This window comes from Salvia hispanica, chromosome 4, assembly GCF_029641045.1.
Source record: "Salvia hispanica isolate PSC_SH4W2 chromosome 4, Shi_PSC_v1, whole genome shotgun sequence".
Lineage (NCBI taxonomy): Eukaryota > Viridiplantae > Streptophyta > Magnoliopsida > Lamiales > Lamiaceae > Salvia > Salvia hispanica.
The window spans coordinates 51532255-51548891 of NC_142695.1; the positions used below are offsets into that span (position 1 = coordinate 51532255).

Consider the following 16637-nt stretch of genomic DNA (forward strand, 5'->3'; position numbering starts at 1 on the left):
AAGTATTGGATAAATTGTTGTGGCAAATTTACTTGCTGTTCTTGTTTTTTTTTTAGAGACAGCGATCGATCCATGTGATCGAACCTGCTCTGATACCATGTTGAAAAGTAAAATGCGGAAAATAAAAGACTATTGCATAAAGTAAAAGACGGGGAGAACTTTAAAGACTACGTTGTGAATGACTTGGGTTGAATTCTCTCAATGGTTACACAACCTTTTATAGGCTCTAATTCTAGCTATACATGGAAAATATATTCTAATTATACTAATATCCTTTTTATTTGGTTTTCCATAATCCATAATTGATTTCCTTCTTTATTCTTGTCATAACTTCTTCTCTTGCCTTCTTGTTCTCCAATTAATTGATTTCCTTATTCCAACACAAACTCTTTTGGCAAATTGAAAGTATAAAAATTTGGCATGACCTCAAGTTTAAATGAAGGCATTTTAAATGTAGAGCACTAGTACTAGTTGTTTTAATGATCGTGCAAACAATACATTTTTATAACATTTTGACATAATACAAGGCCAATATGATTAAATTAGGGATTTGTCACGATTCCAAATTAATAGTAGGATATAAATGTTTTATTATTCATATCAATGGACTATTTTAAGAATCTAATTCATTATAAGAGTGTTATGTCCTAATATTGCTCAAATCCAATGAACTAATCGACATTTGGATTTACATCGAGAATGGGATCATACATTCGCACTGATCAAATTTATGAACTAATGTACATAATTTGGTATAATTCAATCAAAACTAACATAATTTTCATTTTCTAGATTACTCATTACTAGTTATTACATCGTGATAATTTATGTATCAGCTTATCGGGCCACAATAGCTCAAATACTATTGGAAGGAGACAAAATGAGTTACCGCGCACCCGCTTCAGTAATCAGTACACGTGTTACGCATTTGATTCGGCATATTTTGTATTCTTCAAATAAAATATACTGCCTTGGATCATGCTGTTCTTCTCGCATACGGGCTACGGCCTCACGAAGATGAAAAGAATTTGGCTTAAAAATAAACATTTGTTGAAAATGATATTCACCTATCCTATTAAATTTTTGCATCCTAATTCTTCATCTTACTTGAAAGTTTGGTGTTATCCTTTGCACTAAATTAATCATGAGATTTAACTGCATTGGGTCTACATTAAAATGGAAAATTTAACTACTTTGAGACTTAACTAAATCAAGAGCTTTAATCATGAAAATTTAATTAACTCGAAGGTAGTACTACACATTTGGGTGTAATTAAATCAAAATAAGCAATTTAAGTAAAATAGCCCCAAGATTCACTACCATAAATCCTTCCTCTAATAACATCTCTAACCATTTACACTAAACTCAAGCTCATTTTAGTATAAATGTCACATTAAATATGATTTTATCCAACTATTTACACTAAGCTCAAACTTAAAAAAATATTCTCTATATTATTCTTCTTTTACTTACAAAATTTGAAAAAAATTTGGATTTGGATTTATAGTAAACCTATAGATAGGTATTTTTTTTTTCCAAAACCAAAAATAGAATTAGTTTTAGAATACTATTGCCTATTTAAACTAATTATTTATCGATGGTCTAAAGACACTAGATTAGCAATAGCGTTGTAAATTAAAAAAGAAATGTTACAATTAACGCAATTGAAAGCGTTTTAAATTTTTTTTTGGTGGCTCAGTTACGACTCATACCTTTTTCTTCACTAAAAAGGGCTCAGCATCAAACTCGCTTTAAATTTTTTCTACAATCTCATTGCTCCCACTCCTATTCAATTTGGGCGAATTCACTCCTTGATCATCAGTAGATCTTTCAGGTTTGTATAATCAATTTAATCATCTGCATTTCTTGTTCAACATTCTACAATTTGATCGATTAAGGATTATTGAATTAGATAAAATGATCAAGTGGCGGAATTCTCTGCCTCTCTCTCTGTTTCCATGAAGATAGATGTTGAAGCTGTCGAGGCAGCTCCTCCGCTCCTCAAGGTAAACCCTATGTTCATGTCAACAATTTCTCCTTCGACTACTACTTTAATTTAGCCAAATCGCCCCTCAATATCCCAAATCTAATGCTTATTTCCATTCAATTGATCATCGTTATTTAGTCAATATAAGTTTTCTATATGTTTCTTAGGTTTCATTTTGGACTCGATAATTGAACTGAAACATTTTGTTAACATGTTAAACTAATTCCGTCACTCACTTTCAGTTTATGCAGTCTGAGGCATTGTTGGTTGAAGGAAGTCATTATAGATGAATTGCTTGAAAATATTTCATGTTTGCTTATATATTTATGAAGCATAAATTCTGAAAAAGTATATATTATTCTTGACCTCCAGATATCTTCATACACCACTGACCACTATAATTATTGGATCTCTCTCCCATACACTCACTGACTCACACACACGCATACACATATTTATAGACTTTCAATACTTTCAGTATCATAAATATGAAGGTTTGATGTTTCCAAGGGACTAATTGATTTCTCGCTTTGTTAGCAGAAAGTTAGTTTATGTAGGAACTTTTTGTTGGCTCTCACTTGCTATTGGCATCGTGGAACTCCTCATCTACATCAAGTTTGGACACAGTGTAGGAACTCTACCGATCAAATGTTCATGGTTCAGCTGAATATGAACACTATTTACATTTCATACAACTTGTTTTGTGAATTATTTAGCCTATGTTATATAACTTGCAATGTAACTTTGCCGGGATAATGATTGTCTCCCTCTTGTATGCAGGACTTCGAACCATACTTGCTTCAGGATCAGGTGTATTTACTTCCTTTCTTTTGAATTTGTACTTATTACCTTCATTTATTCCGGAGATGATTGTATGGTTCCACCAATGTTTATTTGATCATCGTTATACTCAGTGATATTCTTGACTTACCTATGTAATATCTAATCTTTATTGGTTCCATGTAGCTCTGATTTTTGTATGTAGATCTAATTGTTTTTTACTGAAATTTGTCAGAGCATCCCAAGGCTGTATTAGTGTTTCTGAATGACGGGAAGTTTTTTGTTTGCAATTCTAATAGAGGAATTTTTTATTGATTCAACTGTGAATTGATTCCATTTATTTTTTGTTTAGAATTTCTTGATTTGATTGGGAATTTGAACTAATATGTTGAATTTGGTTTCAAGCAGATTGATCCATGGCACCATTATGGCACAATCTCCATTTCCAATGTTAAATGGTTGATTTACAAAGCAAATTGTTACATTTATAAGTCAAACGTTAGAAATGATTGCTGTAAAGGAGTACCAGGTTCAGTTTATATGTGTATACATGGTGGATAATGATTGTTCTCCTATCAGGATATGAGCCAGCAAACTGAGTACATGGGTTGATTGCTAAGGATCTACATGGAAATGAACGACAATCAAGCATATATATGGAGGTCAGATACTGTGTTTGTTTTCTAATTATGGTTTAATCATGGGGTCATTGGTGATGTGGATGTCGGGGAGATACTCTGTTTTTTTCTAATGTAGTACTGTATTAGTTTTGTATGGCAATTCAAAATCTTGTGTCACCTTAACTACTGAGAATCATGATGTTTGTTTCAGAAACAAGAAAAAGAATGGTAAAGTTGCACCGCCTGATAAAGTTACTGTTTTTTGACGTGGTGTTGAGGGAATTTACTTTCCAAGTCTTCATTTGTAAATATTGCTTACTTTTCTAGTTTCATTTAATCTGGGCACTTTACATATCCTTTCATTTCCTGAAAGAAACATTGCCATTGTTTTACCTGTTAAAGAGTTGTTAGCAAGTTTGGGTCTTGCGAATTGAGAAGCATGCACTTGGTAAACGGAAATGGCAAACAAGTTGAAGCAAACGTTACTTTATATCCTACAAGGTTCTCCCCTAACCCTAAACCCTATTATATCTCCCGTGAACCCTCTATTCACTGTAGCATGAATTATAACTTAGTTATTTTTTGACATGATAGAGCACCTGTTTGTGCGAAATGGACAACAGAAAGGTGTGCAGCATGTCGATGGGTTGGAGATTGGGACTTCAACAAAATTATTATTTGTATTAGGTATGTGTCTTGCTTGACTCCATTTGTTGCTTTTAACAATGTGCATGTTCATAAAAATACTCCTTTAGGTGATGAATACGATGTTAATTTTTCATTGTTTCTCTAGGTGTCAAATTGTTGTTCATCAAGAATGCTAATATCAGACATACTTACTGGTTTTTGTAATGTTAATATCACATTGTTACTTATATTATGTTTTGCATGTATTGGCCGGCCTTCTTCATGAGGTGGTATTCAACTCCAGTGTAATCACTTTCTGGGAAAATTTATGCATAAGTGTCTGGTTAGTAAGATTCACCACTTGGTGTTGAACTAAATTAGAAACAAAAGTTTGTAGAAGGAATAGAGCATTTGAATATTTTAATATTGCAATCATATGATATTCCTTATTAAAGTTGTGTTTAGGACTCTTTTTGAAAGAGTCTCTAAGTGGTTTTAGGAATGCTTTTTAATAACGTTTCTAAGCATTTAGGGATGCTTTTCTAAAAGTGTCTCTAAGCATTTGGGGGTGCTTTTTAAAAAAGCGTCTCCAATTTAATTTACCAACGCTTATTATTTGCGTCATTTTTTTGCACACCGCCAATGAGAACGCTTTTTGAAGTGTCGGTGAAATATTTAGAAGAAACACCATTTCTATAGTTGTGTAGGGGTTCATAATCGCATTTTAAATAAATTTATTAGATTTTGAGGGTCCACATGCCATTTTAGAAGATACAGTACTTCATCCATCCCTTATAATTTGTGACTATGCCAATTTATTAGAAGTGTGAATACTTTCATAAATTGCCTCAATATTGCTCTAGTGGGAAGTGTTTCAGTTTCACCCGAGTTCGAGTCCTACTGGATTATTGTGAATGCTTTCATAAAGATGCTCTATCCATCCCTTATTCCCGTATAACTCAACGATGAATTTTAGAAACTTTCTTTTTTTCTTGCTAACAGCCCTTTTGTTGACTCCCTCTTTCTACTATTGATGTGGCAAACTTGGAGTATGTTTGAACTGCACTGCTTTCTCCTCTATTTCAATTTTCAAGCATGCGTTCGATCCTCTCTCCACCAAACCAATTGTGATTAAGTTGAAATCATGAAATTTTTCTTTGAAAAAAATATTTTCAATTAACGAAATCTACTTTTATCTGTCTTCATCAAATCACAATAGCACATGACAAAACAATAAATTGAATAATGGAGTATATATTATAAATTATTTTTTAATATTATTATATATGAAATTTCAGTTCCGGCTAATTTATTTTTTCTAGTTCCATCCCTGGTAGGTAGACTTCATATTCCAGTAACTCTTTTTTTATTAGTATTTCTTAAAATTGGTGTCAAATTCAAACAAGACTTTCTAATGGCTGGCTAAGGGGAGTAATACTACTAATAGTTAAAGGAAATAGAATTATTAAAAGCTATAGCTACACTACTTTTAAAATATTAAAATTTTGATTGTTCACAATCACCAACCTAACTATGAGTTCATTTGGTCATGTGGTTATCGCAAACTTCCAACACAAATTGGGAAGGCATGTGTATCATCACTCATCAGGGTACTAAAACGACGTGTGACAGAAGGGAGAGGAGACCGCTGTCGCCTGTCGCTGTCTAAATAATCCATCGCAAAATCAATTGCGTTTTTCAAACATCAAAAACGCTACTCGAGAGTTGACCAGAGGGGCCGCTTACTAATCTATGCATGTTTGAAGTTATACTATCAATTACGTAACTCACGAATAATTCCAAAAAACCCAAAGATTAAAATAAATCCCCGGATTAACTACGAAACTCACAGATATTAAATACTCATGCATATCTTCCATTGATTTTGATTCATTTTACATTTACACAATTCGTTGCAATTAAATTCCATTCTTAATTATCTATTTAGATGGAATTTATAACACAATTTTTTTGGTATAAACATCGGGCAATGCCCAAACAATATTACTAACGAACCTAAAAAACTTGAGTTTACGGCAAATAGCAAAAATTTGCCAATGTAATTCGTGATTTTAGCGTTTATAATCCCTTTAGGAAATGCAAACTAAATTGGATTAAATATTAGTGGAATATGGACTGATCCTATTTTTAGACTTTATATAATTAAAATATGAATGTAATGATTAATGGAATGTGACTATTTATCATAAACATGTACAAGTAAAACTAGATATTTCATGATGAATATTCAAGAAAGTGCATGTGCTGTTGCTTACTACAGTTAATCCTGTTATTTTCTTACTATTCCTATTTCAAAGTTGAAGTACACATACATTTCTTTGGGCGCAGAGGTATTAGAAATTTTGAGTTTGTGTGGACAAAAACTATATATCGTCATAAAACACACAAGTTTGGACGAATTTTGATTTTACTCACAATCTTTGAAATTTAAAATCAAATACTCAAAATTTGATTTTTAGTTTAAGCAATATTAGACCTTGGTATGTTAAAAAATGAAGATGACTTGGCTTGTCTGGCGTTTTTGTAAAATAATAAGTTGACGTGGATTTACTTGACCTGCAGGTAATATGGTCACACACATCATTGACCTGAATTTGTCACGTTTGCATACAATTAACAAAAATTCAGGTTCTCTTCCAAATTGTTTCTGTCCTCGTATAATCAGTGTATGGCTCACACCAATGAAAAATATGCATTGAGTTGAGATTCAATCATTTTATTTATGGTTCTTAAATTTGATGGAATATATAGGTCAAAATAATTAATTACTCACATAGTATCTATTTCTAGTTGAATAATGAAATTTTAAATATAGCATGATTAGATATACTGTACCTACCCACTCCTATTTTACGGACTGAGGGAATAACTTATTTATATTCAACTTGTTTGTTAGAGTAGAGCTTTTTTGAGTCTATATTTATACATTATGCAGAAAATATTTTTGTTAGATGACTCCTTCAAAGTCCTCTCCTTCCCTGAGGTGTGAGCCAACATCACCATGTCCAACGCTAGCCGCACATTGCTGTACTCATGATCATTACCTTCGCCTTTATTGTCTCCTTTCATTTTCTCAATATCTATGCATTCAAATCGTGTAGCACCGTCTAAATATATTTTACCCAAATATCAGTATATTTGATACATAGAAAAGATTACGGAATATTGTATTAACTTCTATTTCACTATCTTACAATTTCGATATATATTAATCAGAGTTAATTTGTAGTAGTGTTTATCATTTTTTAATTAGAATTTAGTTAATGTAGAAATCAAGGTCGAGTGTAAAAATCATGAGAAAAGCAGCATCAGCTTTAGGAACAACATCAAACATGTCTCCGGCCAAATGCTCCACTCAAGGCGGCGCAACACTAACCACGTGAGAGTAGCTTTGTTGCAAAGGTGAATGGAAAGCTCTGTATTTAAGGGCTCCATCACCAGAGACGTGGAGTCCATGGTCCACATCCAACACTATAAAAATATTACTAATAGGTTATAGTTAGGTCAATATCATGAAATGGCTTTGATTTAAATTTTGACTTTTTTTCTTTTTATGGAATGACAGAGGGAAATATAAATGTGTATGTACATAACTTTATTCATTTTCATTTTCGGCGCAGCCTTTAGGGTTGACCCGGCCCGATCCCAGTTCGGCAAATAAGTCCATTTCTGTTGCTTGTTTTCTTTATGGAATGAATAACTAATTGATAAATTCTGAATGGATAATTTCTTAAGTTCTTAACTGTGTGTAATATTTTTATGGTAGGAGTTTTCTTGCTTGTAGATTTGTACTAGTAACTGGAGTAATAAACATGTGTCAATACAAATTAAATTATAGAGCTCAACAAAAGAGGAAAAGTTCCTAGGAGTACCACCCGTGTAGGGAATTGAAACGGAAGCATTGACCTCTTCATGAAATGTTAACAAGGACAGAAGGACTTATAATAAAGTTGAATAAGACTATATGAACAAACCTGACCTCATAGTCATAGAGTTTTAAAATAATAATAATGTATTAATATATTAACTCCAATTTTAAAACTTTTAAGTAATTAAGTATTAGGTTTATTGTTACTAGTTACTGCATGCAGGACACGCCTCCCTTCCCTTCTAGTTTGTATTAATTTTGTATTTCTAAAAGTGTGTGGTTAATATTTAAGAAATAAATTTGGATTGGGTATCTGCCTATCGGGTACTAGATTTTGGGAAATTTTCGGATCAGGTATCCGCGGATACCTGATTTGAGGTATCCGCGGATACCTGATTTGACAGACCTTTAGAACAATTGCGGCCAAAGCTTTTTGAAGTTGGCTACCAAAAGGGTACGTAGGTTGAATAATGAACTCTTGTATTTGTCTGCGATAAGAATTTTCAATAAACACTTATGAATAGGCGATCTCGTTGAATATGCCCAAATTTAATAATTGTTTAATGATTAATGAATTCTATGAAATTCATTATTGGGAGAGAATTTCAATAAATATTTATCCTTTTTTATCATTTGATAATCTGTATCCTTTGCCATTTCAAATATTCTAACCCGTTTGTAAAAGAAACAGAAAGATATCTACACATTTTCCATTGTTCAGTTTACATGATATGATAATAGAGAGGTTTTCAAATCCGTTATTTGATTTCTGTATCGAACAATGTACCGTGAATTGGGCGGACTTTACTATTATGCCCTCCTTTTTGATGGGCATCCCCCAAAAGAGAAAGGGTTTTTATTGACCTTTCACATAGAAAATAAATTTCCATCAAGGTGTAATGTGGGCCACGTTCATGGAAAACATGGATAATTCACTGAAAACCTATTTTCATTTCTGTAGTCCACAGTACTCATTTCTGCCAAGTGCCAAGTTTTAGGACTCTTGATAATTACAAATGGAAAAGTGAACGGGTCAAAGCTACTCTTACATTCGATGATGTGATCCATATCATTTGCTATTTCCATAACTATAGCCGAATGTCGTCTTTATTATATATTTCATTAATTCTATAATATAATAAACATGATATTAGGCTAAACATTCAATGTTTTTTAATAACGACTTAAAATATAATGACGCGATGAAGGCGGAGCGTCACAATAATATTTTGAATATCGATGTCATTCAACAATAATCTACATATATGAACTTAAAAAACTAATGAAAATAATATTAATTTTACTTATGATATGTTTAATAATTAATATAGATTCAAAATAATAAAACTGTTGTCATTTCAAATTTAAGTTTAGTTTTGAAATATTTTTTTTCATTATTTTAGAATTTACTCCCTCATTCCCACAAAATTTGTCACATTTCATTTTTTACCACTTTTGGTAGTATACTTCATATTACCAACTTATTACACCAACTTATTCTCACTCGCATTTTATTATAAAACTAATAGGTGGTGTTCGGTTTGCAAGATAGATTGAATCTCATGAACCAAATATATATACAACAAATTTAATCTCAGATACAATCTTGCAAACCGAACACCCTCATAGTATATAAAAGTAGACTCACATTCCACTAACTTTTTCCACTCAATTTTTATAACATTTTTTAAAACTCATATCCATATATGTCCGGCCAAAGTGTGACAAAATTTATGAGATTGCTTAATCAAATTGGTAGTCTCTATCCAAATATAAGTAGCAAACTCATCCAATCGTGGGATTATTTTTATGAAATCCTAATTCGAAGTGGCACGTACAGTTTGGTTGAGCATTAATTAGCGTAACTAAGCTGCTCGTATTTCTGGAGTTGGGCGATGTACCCATGCGATTCCAATGTCAAAAAATACACACGCTGTCAAATTCCTAATTTTATCACTGTCGAATGTAGCACTTTATCACTGTCGAATGTAGCATTAGTTATGAAAAAAAATATTGATGATCTCCTATGTTGATAACTTAAATCAGTACTCCATGCACTTTTTATAATTAAATTAAAAAACCCATATACCTTGCAATTTTGAACTCTTAAATGTTTATTTTGGCGAAATACTACTTATCCACGTTGCGTATTTCATATTTCTACAATTTGATTAGATTATTTGCACATAAATTTTTACAAATTAAAATCAAATTGTTTCTGTCCTCTTATAATCAGCGTATGGCTCACACCAATGAAAAATATGCATTGAGTTGAGATTCAATCATTTTATTTATGGTTCTTAAACTTTGATGGAATATATAGGTCAATATAATTAATTAGTAACGCAGTATCTATTTTTAGTAGAATAATGAAATTTTAAATGTAAGCACGATTAGATATACCGTACCTACCCACTCATATTTCATGGACGGAGGGAGTAACATATTTATATTCAACTTATTTGCTAGAGCAAAGCTTTTTAGAGTCTATATTTATACATGATCCAGAAAATATACAAATATTTGTTAGAGGAGTCCTTCAAAGTCCTCTCCGTCCCTAAGGTGTGACTTGTGAGCCAACATCACCATGTCCAATGCTAGCCGCACATCGCTGTACTCGTGATCATTAACTTCACCTTTATCGTCTCCTTTCATTTTCTCAATATCTCTATGCATTCCTCGTCGTTCCAATCGTGTAGCACCGTCTAAATATATTTTGCACAAATATCAGTCTATTTGATACATAGAAAAGATTACAGACTATTTTGGTACAACAATGCAAGAAAAAACCAAAAAAAAAAAACAAATTGTCATGCTCAAAGGAGACATTAGAAGAACTTGATTTCACAGTGTTGTCATTTTTACTCAATTTCATAGTCACAAAAAATCATACAGTACAAGTAGTTCTCAGTAATTAGTCATTGCTATTGAAATAACTAATAAAGCATATGTGATAAGTTGCGATTATGTTCAAATTTGAGATCTGTGTAACTTGTGCATTAATTAAGATCGAGAAATGATAAATGGCTTTGATTTAAATTCTGATTTTTTTACTTTTTATGGAGTGAAAGAGGGAAATATAAATATGTGCACATAACTTTATTCATTTTCATTTTCGGGTTGACCCGGCCGAACCCAGTTCGCTTCCAAGAGAATATATGTGTTATAATTGTATAGTTTACCGTCGGCAGATAAGTCCCATTTCTAGTGGCTTGTTTTCTTTATGAAATGGATTGATAAATTCTGAATGGATAAATTTTTATAATTGGGATTAATAGCTTAATTTCTTAACTGTGTAATATTTTTATAGTAGGAGTTTTCTTGCTTATAGAATTGTACTAATGAACATGTGTCGATGCAAATTAGAGGAAAAGTTCCCAGAAGGTCCACTAGGAGTACCACGTGTAGGGAATTGAAACTTGACCTCGTGAAATGTTAACAAGGGCTTATAAAAATTAAAGTGGAATAAGAATTTAAGAACAAATCTAATGGTCGCCTGGTTGTTTAGAACAATTGCGGCCATAATGATCTTGTTGAATATGCCAAAATTTTATAACTGATTGATAAATTCTGATTGATGATTAATGAATTCTATTGTAATTCATTATTGCTAGAGAATTTCAATAAACATTTATCTTTTTAAAAGAAATGGTATGATATATCCCAAATCTACACATTTTCCATTGTTCAGTTGCATGAAATCAAATATTTATGCAGAGCCCTCGAGCCCGCACTGTTCATGAAATTAGAGAGGTTTTCATATCTGTTGAAATTGGTAGTATTTGATTTAATTGGGCGTGCCTTTACCATTATGCCCTTCCTTTTTGATGGGCATCCCCCCAATCAAAAAAAGAGAAAGGGTTTTTAATGACCTTTCACATAGAAAATAAATTTCCATCCAGGGCCACGTTCATGGATAATGCACTAGCCTATTTTTATTTCCATAGTTCACAATAATCAACGTGAAATGAAATTGAGCGATGTCATGTACCCATGGCCATGTTGTAGCTAGTCACGATTCCAATGTCAAAAAACACACGGTGTCAAATTAATTAAATTGGGCGCCCCATTTCTAATAGTACAGAAAAAACAAAATGTATACCAAAATTTGTACTACTACTATATATGATGGAAATTATGGAATGGAACCCATTGCAATTAGTTGGATTGTCAATTTAATTAGTTATTCGGTAATACCCCATGCATCCGATCAAAAAAATATCTAGTATTTATTGCATTTAATAAATGGAGTATTAGGCCATCAATTTTTTTTGTATTTCCACGTATGCCTCTTAACAAACTATACATGAATAGCTAGGCGCAACGAATCTTTTTATAGTACGTAATTAATTGTAAATTACTTCTTAACAAAGTTGTGATTAAGGTTCAGCCTTTGCCAGTGTACGAGTTGGAGAAAATGAATTTCGATTTTTAAACTAATATCGATCTTAACTCTATATTATCAAAAAAGATTGATTGAAATTCTAATAGTTTTGAGTTCAAATTTGTAACGTTAAAGTCCTAATCGCAATTTACGTACATTTAAGTGGAATTGTGTTTGGTGATTGAATATATGCCTTAGGATATAGATTTGGTCATCCATAATAGAACGCCATTAGCTAGCTAGTCATTCTCTTAAAAATTATTGAATCCCATAATTATATTTCCAACACCCACGGGCCACGTCATTGTGCATTTCATATACTAGTAATTTCTTATCATTATTCACGTGTCCAAGTATTTTATTAAGTGACAAAAATTTTAAAGTTTCATATAGTATATAGCATGTGACAAATATAAACTCTAGACTTTGTGGACGATCATCGCCTGTTTCCGGCGGAGAAGATTTGGTAGATGTCCCAATCCTTAATGTCTCGGAAACATAAACAAATATATTTACAAAAATATACGAATATTTACAAAAATATAAAAACGTCAGTGGACCACGACCTAATTGAACCAAAATTTGAAATATCTATCAAATATGATATAGTACTCCAGTACGTCAAAGATATAAGAAGAAATTATTTAATGTGATTACTATAAAAGAGAACGTACTAGCTATATTTTATGAGCGTTCACGAGTCCAATTACTAAAATTTTTAAGAGTTCACGTGTCCAATAACCAAACGTAAATTTTGCAGCTTGATCAAAACAGGTGTCTCTTTTGTTAAGATTTATTAAACTATAGATTTATTACTATGAGACAATCATAAAAAACCAATTGAATTAGCAGTACTACTATCCAACTTACGTGATGGAGACAAATAGCAATTATTATTAATCATTGTTAACTAAATCATCAGAATTAGATTTCCAATGCAAGGCAATTATATTGTCAGAATTTCGTCCAGAAAATTATAAGATATAATCAGGAATGGACTATATAAATTATAAAGATCCAATTTGTTAGAAGAGTATTAAGTCCTAATTAACATGAACGAATTAATTGATATTTGGATTAATTTACATCAAGAGATATGGAATCACAATGACAAAGTTAGGTTTATGAACTCGTCTAATTAGTATCGTTGGGTCAAAAACAACATGACTTTAATTTCATATAGGAAGTGAGCTGCCAGTGTACGTACGAGTTGGGGAAATGAATTTATGACTTTTAAACTAATATCGATCTATAACTCTAATAGTTTTGAGTTCAAATTTGGGTGATTGAATTTATGCCTTAGGATATAAATTTGGTCATCCATAAATAATAATAGTAGAACGTCATTCTCATAAAAATGATTGAACGTCATAGCATGTGACAAATAAAAACTCTAAGATTTGGTAGATGTCCAATTCCCAAGCCTTTATCAATGTCTCGGAAACATAAACAAAGGTTCGAGTTTAAATTGGTAGTTTCATTAAAGTAATTAAGTACCCATCTGACCATATATATATTCCCATTCTTTCGGCAATTTATTTTTACAATAAGTGCTCATTCCCGCTTAGATAAGTAGGAGTAGTATACATAACAACTACTATTGCACGTGCTCGAAAATGGACGTCTCATTTCACGGGCTATGGTCAAAAAAATGTTGGAAACTTTATTTTCAATCTTGCCATGATCACATTACTACTATTGTGATTTAAGAAAGAAATGCAGATTTGATAGAAAACAAAATCAAAAATAAAATCAATTAATATTTCAATGTCTCTTACAGGTTAGGTATAATGATCCTCTATGCTTTTGTTAAGATTTATGAAATTCTCAAAAACCAATTAGTATAGTAGTATACTATGCAACTTGCGTGATCGAGACATCTGTAGCAATTATTAATTAATCATTTGTGAACTAGCTGATCTGTACTATTTTTTCATTTCTGTTACGATTTATAAAATTCTCAAAAACCAATTAGTGGTAGTACTATGCAACTTGCATGATCGAGACAAGTGTACGTAGCAATTATTATTAATGATTGTGAACTAGGTGATCAGAATTAGATTTCCAATGCAAGACAAATACTAAGTCATTCTCGTCCAAAAATTATGTAGAGTTTTATAAGTAGTTTATTTACACGTTCATCATTTCATCACTACGCTACGCCTTACTCTCTAACTATCTCTCTCTCTCTATCGCTCTCGCTCTCTGCCAATGGCGCCTATGAAGATCCTCATGCTCTTGGTGGTGCTACTTGTAAGCACCACCTCCTTCGCCGCCGCCGATGACCGCCCCGACGTCGATGACGTCCCCCGATTTGCCCGGTGGCTCGTCCACCAGGGCAAGTGGGGGGTCATCTCGACCAACTCCCCGGTCTTTGTACCCCACGGGTACATTGCATCCTACGCGGATGCAGGCACGGGGAGCCCCTACTTCTACCTCTCCACCCTCGACCCGGTCGGGATGGTCGTCCCGACCGACTCCCGAGCCAGCCTCACCGTCACTGAGATATCCTTTGACGGCTGCCGGGGCCAGGAGGCGCAGAATCCCTCCTGCACAAAGATCAGTCTCTCCGGCGAGGTACCTTCTCTTCTCTCCTTTTTGTTTTTCTCTCTCTCTCTCTCTCTCTCTCACTCACCTTCTCTCTTTTTTTTTAGCTTCTCAAGCTTCCCGGAAACTCCAAGGAGGGCCGCAAGGCGGAGCGGGCTTTATTCAAAGCCCACCCCTCCTTCTCCGGCTTCCCGAAGATGAACGGCACCTTTGCCGTCTACAAGCTGCTTGTTGACGAGATCTTCCTCGTCAACAAGATGGTGCCGCCCCGGGAGCTCACCGTCGAGGACTACTTTGACGCTTGACAGGAGGAGCCGGAGGAGGAGTAGTAGTAGTAGGATTTGCGTTTTTTTTTTGTTTCTAATCAATAGGAGTACGTACTTGTCCGTACTCCTACTTAATTAATAATTAGTACTACTGTTCCCATGTTTGTAATATAGTATTAATATTAACGATTTTCAAGTTCTCTGTTAATATATATTACTCCACTAATAATTTAAGTACCACTAATCATTTCTTGAAAACTGACTAAAAAGGGTAAAAGCTTACACTCAAAACATGTCCAATAATTGACTTGAATGACGAAATCCTCCAATTTCTGAACTAATATAATTAATAATTACACTGCTTTGAAATCAAGGGATATCATTAATTAATTAAGGCCTATATGGAATATCAAATTTCAGAATTCTCGTGCTCTTGTTGCAGTTACCAAATGTAGTGAAGAGATCATGCTCAAATTACTTGATGCCAAATAAACTATACTCACATGTACAAATTATTAATAAGCTTTTCACTAAAAAACTTACTCTTTCTTTGATTTTGGCATGTTAATATCGAATAGGTTACGGAAAGTGCGTACCAATTAAAATTATTATCGAAAAAAATGACTATAAGCCAGCTAATTTTAACTATGTATCACTACAACTACTATTGTTTCTCACTTCAAGGAATTATTAAGCATAGTCGTATGCTTATGCAACTTTTTAAAGAGAATCAATTCATGATAGTGAAATCGACTTCATATTGAACAACAACACTTCGGGTTTGAAATCAGGATGACTATCCCCTAACCCCATTTAATTAGTTGACATGACATTTTGACATGGGTCAAAATCATATAATTGGGTATTATCTGATACCCAAAATCGTAGGCAATTAAATACTCAATTCCATACTCGCTTGGAATCTTGTCCTATCTATAATAAATACTCAATTCCATACTCATTGGAATCTTGTCCCATCTATAATTTGTAATTTCAAGTTAGATTTATTGAATATAGACAGACACATGTTCATTAAAATTAAATGACCCCAACGTGATTGGCCTCATCAATTAGGAGTACTATAAGTTTTCAAACTCTATTCCAATTACCCATATATTTAGTGACTCCGAGTATATATCTTAGAGCATCTCCAGCCATTCTACTAAACTCAAATCCATTTTAGTGTAAATATCAAATTAAATATTGATTTTACTCCAATCATTTACACTAAACTCAAACTTAAAAGAATATACTCTAAAGAGTTAAGGCCAAAATTAGTCCTAAACATATGATCATTTTACCTTTTTATCCTAAACTTGATCTTTTGCATTTTTTGGTCCTGCACATATGAAAATTTTATCATTTTGGTCCTCCGTCAATAATTCCATTAATTTTTTAACCGTCAACGCGTTTATCCAATTTTGACCATATTAGAATCTTTTTAAGTCACTAATTAAGTCTCTATCTCTCTTTTTTTTATACATGTGACATTTAAGAACCATGGCTATGTCAATCAAAATTTTGCGTAAATTTTTCT

General features: G+C 32.8%; 1 protein-coding gene and 1 long non-coding RNA gene across 6 annotated transcripts; both read left to right on the top strand.

The window, feature by feature from the left end:
* The first annotated feature begins 1698 nt into the window (after positions 1 to 1698).
* On the top strand, positions 1699 to 6616 carry LOC125192980 (uncharacterized). Of its 5 annotated transcripts, none has more exons than XR_007171501.1 (7): positions 1699 to 1834; positions 1913 to 2006; positions 2528 to 2615; positions 2768 to 3429; positions 3790 to 3888; positions 3982 to 4074; positions 4181 to 4371. It is a non-coding gene; the product is annotated as an uncharacterized LOC125192980 (long non-coding RNA). The 5 variants fall into 5 exon arrangements; XR_007171504.1 differs by having other exon boundaries at positions 2768 to 3225; positions 3347 to 3888; XR_016137798.1 differs by lacking the exon at positions 4181 to 4371 and adding an exon at positions 6598 to 6616 and having other exon boundaries at positions 2768 to 3888.
* Positions 6617 to 14346: 7730 nt separating this feature from the next.
* Positions 14347 to 15310, top strand: LOC125191861 (uncharacterized). The gene is made up of 2 exons (XM_048089288.2): positions 14347 to 14864; positions 14942 to 15310. The coding sequence occupies exons 1-2, from the start codon at positions 14499 to 14501 to the stop codon at positions 15137 to 15139; spliced, it is 564 nt and encodes a 187-aa protein (XP_047945245.1). The 5' UTR covers positions 14347 to 14498; the 3' UTR covers positions 15140 to 15310.
* The last annotated feature ends 1327 nt before the right edge of the window (positions 15311 to 16637 follow it).

What these genes read in the sequence shown, in the direction of transcription:
- LOC125191861 (XM_048089288.2), top strand. Translation starts at nt 14,499, where the DNA reads ATGGCGCCTATGAAGATCCTCATGCTCTTGGTGGTGCTACTTGTAAGC. An exon ending in AGATCAGTCTCTCCGGCGAG is followed by an intron (nt 14,865 to 14,941) that starts GTACCTTCTCTT and finishes CTTTTTTTTTAG; the next exon opens with CTTCTCAAGCTTCCCGGAAA.